The sequence below is a fragment of the Salmo trutta genome, chromosome 37, assembly GCF_901001165.1.
Source record: "Salmo trutta chromosome 37, fSalTru1.1, whole genome shotgun sequence".
Classification (NCBI taxonomy): domain Eukaryota; kingdom Metazoa; phylum Chordata; class Actinopteri; order Salmoniformes; family Salmonidae; genus Salmo; species Salmo trutta.
The window spans coordinates 808,551-815,000 of record NC_042993.1 but is presented as its reverse complement, the minus strand read 5'-3'; the positions used below and the strand labels follow the sequence as shown (position 1 = coordinate 815,000).

The 6,450-nt window shown below is 43.2% G+C and overlaps 1 protein-coding gene across 1 annotated transcript in view; it reads left to right on the top strand.

Annotated features, from left to right (window-relative positions):
- Positions 1-5,665, top strand: part of aqp10a (aquaporin 10a) — an 8,209-nt gene extending 2,544 nt beyond the window's left edge. The window contains exons 2-6 of the mRNA XM_029736654.1: positions 499-625; positions 2,078-2,215; positions 2,368-2,486; positions 3,780-3,997; positions 4,544-5,665. Of these exons, the coding sequence (XP_029592514.1) occupies positions 499-625; positions 2,078-2,215; positions 2,368-2,486; positions 3,780-3,997; positions 4,544-4,760 (819 nt within the window). The 3' untranslated portion in view covers positions 4,761-5,665. The remainder of the gene's footprint in view (positions 1-498; positions 626-2,077; positions 2,216-2,367; positions 2,487-3,779; positions 3,998-4,543) is intronic.
- Positions 5,666-6,450: the final 785 nt, after the last annotated feature.

Sequence of the window (6,450 nt, the reverse complement as noted above, 5' to 3'; positions counted from 1 at the left end):
GCAGTGTGCTGAACCTGTCTGTTCATGTTCCCTCTCTTTCTTTTACAGTATCTCCCTTGAGCTCCTCTCTTTCCCCTCTCTATCACATCCCCTCACACCCCCTTAACCTCTACTCTACTTGTGCTTTGCTTCTCTAATTCTTTCTCCCTCCCTCCCTCTTTCTCCCCTCCACACTCTCATCTCCTCCCTCACGGTATTCTTTCAACCTGGAGTCAGGGGTAGACGTAACATAGAACACTTAAGTAATGTGAATAAATGATGGTTAATTAATGATAAGCAGTAATGGACAGTCACTACCATCATGGGACTTTGTACCCGAAAATGAACCGACCTCAAAAAGCACTAATCGCTCAGCACTAAACGTTGAATATCATACTCATTTGAGTATCCCGGATTTATATTTATTATGTTACGTCTAGTCTATGAGACCAGACTGCCTCTTTAATCTAACTTGACTTTATCTCTGCCTCCCTTCTCTCCCCCTCTGTCTTCCTCTAGATGTTTGGCTGTAGTGCATCAGCCCAGGTGAAGACCAGTAGAGAGACTAAGGGACAGTACCTCTCAGCCAACATGGCCTTCTCTGTAGGGGTCATGTCTGCCATGTACCTCTGCAAGGGGGTCTCAGGTAAACCCTACTACACCTTTCATCCCAAACCAACTCCCATCCCAATCCTGGGAATAGACTAAATACTGTCATTTTCTCCACTTTAAACAACAACTCATACAGTATACAGTATGTACAGTACAGAGGATGCTGGTGGGAGGAGCTATAGGAGGACGGGCTCAATGTAATGGCTGGAATGGAATTAATGGAACGAAGTCAAACGTGGTGTCTATATATTTTATGTGTTTGATACCGTTCCAATAATTCCATTCCAGCCATTACAATGAGCCCGTCCTCCTATAGCTGCTCCCACCAGCCTCCACTGGTAGAGTACATTGCTGCTTCAATGACAAACTGACAACCCTAATCCTAAAATGAATACACACAGCAATTTCTCCAGTGTCAAATCGACACTGACAGCCAAATATGTTATCATGAAAATGTTATTATTCATCACAATACAAGTATTTAATAAGGCCTTATTTTGAGGGCCTAGTTTTACCCTGACACAGTAGCCTGCAAATCATGCTCTTCAGGCCTGCAAATCATGCTCTTCAGGCCTGCCGGTCACATTATGATGGCTTGCAAAGTGATGGAATTCATATTGGAATACAGACAGAGTGGGGATATCCAACATTTTGGCTACCTAAACCATCTAAACTGGAACAACCATTTCAATAACGGGCGCAATAAATCCAAGTAACAGATTGGATTAGTTTAGAAAAGTGTATTTTATTTATATTTAAGTAGCATAAGATTAATGAATCAACAGTACATTCAAAAAACATAGATATTGAAATAAACAATTCCAAAAATCCACCTGCAATAGAGCATGCTGGGAAATATGATAATAATGGGTGTGGTTTTGGTTTAACACTGGTTATTAACACCAACGCTTGGGCTCTTTTTTACAGCAATGAGTGTTAATGTAACACTTACAGAGTTAATTGAACACCTGAATCAACACTAGGAATGTTACTGAAAAATCAACACTAGGTAACACTGGACAGTTTGCTCTGCACCATGACTAAGCTTGACTTCATTAGCGTTTCTTATATGTCTGTACTCTCCCATTCTACATATTTAGACCATACTGTGAATGTCAGTCTGGCAACAGTAATAGACGTAGGGGTGGTGTGAAATGGTCACACCAGCGCCCAGACTTCTATATGACTGTAACATTACTGTGGTCACACAGTGCTAGCTGTCTGTAACGTCCTGGTGATTCATTCTGCATCAGGCTGTTACTGTAGTGGCCACAACTCTCCAAAGTCTCACTCCCACACTCACTCTCACTCTTTTAGTGTGTGTGTGTGTGTGTGTGTGTGTGTACGTGTGTGTACGTGTGTGTACGTGTGTGTGATGTTCACAGATTTAGTGGGTGAAATCATAAACAGGAGGTTAACTGATTCTCTCCCCCTCTCTTCTCCCCCCCCTCCGTCTCTCTCTATCTCTCCTCTCTCTCTCCTGTAGGAGCCCATCTGAACCCAGCAGTCACTCTGAGTTTCTGTTCGTTGGGCAGGGTGCCCTGGGTGAAGCTGCTCCCATACACTCTGTGTCAGGTGCTGGGAGCTTACCTGGCCTCTGGCCTGGTCTTCCTGGTCTACTATGGTCAGTCAGACACACTCACACACCAGTCCCACCAATCACTGGTGTCATGTCAGCTTGTTACATGCATATTCAGTAGCATAGAGCAGTAAGACATTATGATATAGTGTGTCATGATGACTGTCACTGAACAACCAGCTCCCTCTCTCTGTCAGATGCTATCATGGACTTCAGTGGAGGGAATTTGACAGTGTATGGGGCTAATGAGACGGCGTCCATCTTTGCCACCTATCCCGCAGCACACCTTTCTCTCAGCAGCAGCATCCTAGACCAAGTCAGACCAATATGATACAGTATGAAGCAGGAACGGATGATGGTGGGTCATCACTAACTCAAAAGGCACTCGCTCATCTGAGCCATCTGTGTTGCAGGTGAATGGTAACAGCTGAATAAGATGAAAAAAGAAGAAACCCACACACTGATCTTGATAGTATCACTGCTCTTTAATAACTTTACGTATCGGCCTCAAGGCCTTCCTCAGAGCGTTTGGACTTCGTCACTAACTACCACAGCCACAAAGTCATAAACCCTGCCTATTATCTACAATTTAAAATCAGATTTTAAACCTAACCCTAACCTTAAACCACACTGCTAACCTTATGCTTAACCCTAGCCTTCAATTAAGATTACATTATCATTAATTGTTACGATACAGACAATTTTCACTTTGTGGCTGGGCTATCTAGTGGAAACCATAATGGTGTCATAAATGTGAAGATTCTGAAACATAAGAAAGCTAAATGAAACTGGGTGAATATTTTTTTTAACAACTGACTCTGAGAGCTTGGAACTATAAGGTTCTATCTGCATTTTGTCCAGATTGAGTTATTTTTATTTTGTATCTATTTATTTCACCTTTATTTAACCAGGTAGGCTAGTTGAGAACAAGTTCTCATTTACAACTGCGACCTGGCCAAGATAAAGCATAGCAATTCGACACATACAACAACACAGAGTTACACATGGAATAAACAAAACATACAGTCAATAATACAGTAGAACAAAAGAAAACAAAACGTCTATATACAGTGAGTGCAAATGAGGTAAGATAAGGGAGTTAAGGCAATAAATAGGCCATGGTGGCAAAGTAATTACAATATAGCAATTAAACACTTGAATGGTAGATGTGCAGAAGATGAATGTGCAAGTAGAGATACTGGGGTGCAAAGGAGCAAGATAAATAAATAAATAAATAAATACAGTATGGGGATGAGATAGGTAGATAGATGGGCTGTTTACAGATGGGCTATGTACAGGTGCAGTGATCTATGAGCTGCTCTGACAGCTGGTGCTTAAAGCTAGTGAGGGAGATATGCGTCTCCAGCTTCAGAGATTTATTGACATAGCCTTGTTCTGTTCAATGTTCTCTACCTATATAGTACCCTAAATAACCCAATTCAAGTTCAAACGAATACAAGATAACATTGTTGGCACCATTCAAACCAGTGAGGGATTTCAACTTTAATAAAGCCAATTATCTCAGAATCATCTTTTTGCAGATAGAACCTTATCGTCCCAAGCTCTCATCCTGTATTTCCTGGTTTCACAAATTTCTCATATTCTATAGGTGGTGGCCACTGCCATGTTGATGCTCTGCATCCTCCCATTGGATGACCAGAAGAATAGTCCTGCCCCCGACGCTCTGATCCCGCCCATCGTTGCCGTGGTAGTCCTGGGGATCGGCATGTCGATGTCGTCCAATTGCGGCGGAGCGATAAACCCTGCCCGTGACCTGGGGCCACGCCTCTTGACCCTGACCGCCGGCTGGGGCACTGAGGTGTTCACGTACGTCTAACACACAAACACACTTTGACCTGAGTCAGCAGGCGTGCAACATGTCAGGTATTACATGGAGTGGTCAGTGGGTCAGTTAAGCGCACGGGAGAGAAGAGTGAACCATATGAAAGGAGTGGCCTACTCCTGGACTAGAGGTAGATCTGGTTTGTGTGTTTGTGAATGTGTTGGTGCCAAGTGTGCCACGCTCAGGAGGCTGCTGAGGGGACGATGGCTCATATTAATGGCTGGAATGAAGTGAATGGAATGGTATCAAACACATAGAAACCATGTGTTTGTGGTCGATACCGTTCCATTTATTCCATTCCGGCCATTACTATGAGCCGGTTCTCCCCAATTAAGGCGCCACAGCCGCCAAGGCACTTAATGTCTATAGGAACATCTACCAGCGGATACCAGTGTGCTAGACCAGGCACATGATGGACACACATGGCACAGACAACATATTTCAATTTGGAACTGGGCACAAGTTGTTAAAGTGAAGTTGATTCACTTGCAGACTTGGAAACTAATCCTCCCTCCTCCTCATCTCTCTAGGTGTTATAACTACTGGTTCTGGGTTCCCATGATGGCTCCTCTGCTGGGAGGGATGCTGGGCTCTGGGATGTATCTGGTCTTCATCGCATGGCACCTGCCCGACCTTCCAACGAACCGCCCCATAGACAGCTCCTCTACCAAGCCCACCACCGAGGTGTGGAAGCAGCCCCCAGCACCAGAGAAGGAAGGGGTGGAGTTGAAAACTGCAGTTTTCTAGAAAGGGTAGAGGAAGTCACGCCGACTGTTGAAGTGAGAATATGCGCATTGAGCAAAAATCTTTTCATTTGAATCACTGAATTCCAACTGACTTGCAAGAGACTCCTACTAGATGTGACCCACTGGGCAAAAACTGGTGAATCAACATTGTTTCCATGTCATTTCAACCCCCCAAATGAATGGGATGATGTTGAATCAACATGAAAAGCTGATTGGATTTGCAAAAACTCATCAATATAACGGCATTTCATCTTATTTTCACCCAACTTTTCACCTAATTCCAATGTTGATTTCACGTTGAATTCACGTTAGTTGACAACCCAACCAAACGTCAATCAAAACTAGATGTTGAACTGACTGCTTTGCCCAGTGGGGAGACATTTCTCTGGCTGTTTCCTATAGGAGAAAGGACATTCTAACAGACTGATGGGAGAACATTTGTCCAAGCCTCCTCTCCTGTCATTTTGATCTATTGAGATGCTACTGCTGATTGAGGATCAGGTGTATATATTAGTAGTGAGCTTCAAAACACATAGTCAGAGGTGAAAGGAGAAATTGATATTATGATTAGAGCCAGGCGTTCTGGTTGTTTTTTGAGGGTTTTATCTTTGACAGGTAATTTACAACATTATCCACTGGGTTTGCTGCAGGCAGAAAATCCAAGGAAACGCTCTTTAATTGAAACAAGCTGTCTCCAATCAATAATTAATTGTTTGGTTGTGAGTGAGTGAGTGATTCGGGGAGGTGTAGCTCAAGCCAGGGGAGGCGTAGCTCTACGAAAAGTAATTGCACAAAGCCTATTATTTGGCAGAGAATGCTATTTGTATACTGAACAAAATATAAACGCAACATGTAAAGTGTTGTTCCCATGTTTCACGAGCTGAAATAAAAGATTCCAGAAATGTTCCATACGCGCACACACACACACACAAAAAAAGCTTATTTCCCTCATTTTGTGTACAAATTTGTTTACATACCTGTTAGTGAGCATTTCTCTTTTGCCAAGACAATTCATCCACCTGACAGGTGTGGCATCTCAAGAAGCTGATTAAACAGCATGATCATTACACAGGTGCACATGGGGACGTGTGCTGGGGACAATAAAAGGACACTCTAAAATGTGCAGTTTTGTCACACAACACAACACCACAGATGTCTCAAGTTTTGAGGGAGTGTGCAATTGGCATGCTGACTGCAGGAATATCCACCAGAGTTGTTGCCAGATAATTGAATGTTCATTTCTGTACCATAAGCCGCCTCCAACGTCGTTTTTGAGAATTTGGCAGAACGTCCGACCAGCCTCATAACTGCAGACCATGTATAACCTTCTTCAACTGCAGGATTGAGATCAGCCACCTGGACAGCTGATGAAACTGAGTATTTCTGCCTATAATAAAGCCCTTTTGTGGGGAAAAACTCATTCTGATTGGCTGGGCCTTGCTCCCCAGTGGGTGGGCCTATACCCTCCCAGGCCCACCCAAGGCTGCACTCCTGAGCAGTCATGTGAAACCCATAGATTAGGGCCTAATGAATTTATTTAAATTGACTGATTTCCTTATATGAACTATAACTTAGTAAAATTGTTGCATGTTGCGTTTATATTTTTCAATATAGATCAGTGATTATACACCTCACTTCTCAAGCTGATCCTCTCCAACTCAATCCCTGATCAACGGAGGTTGTAAAAATGG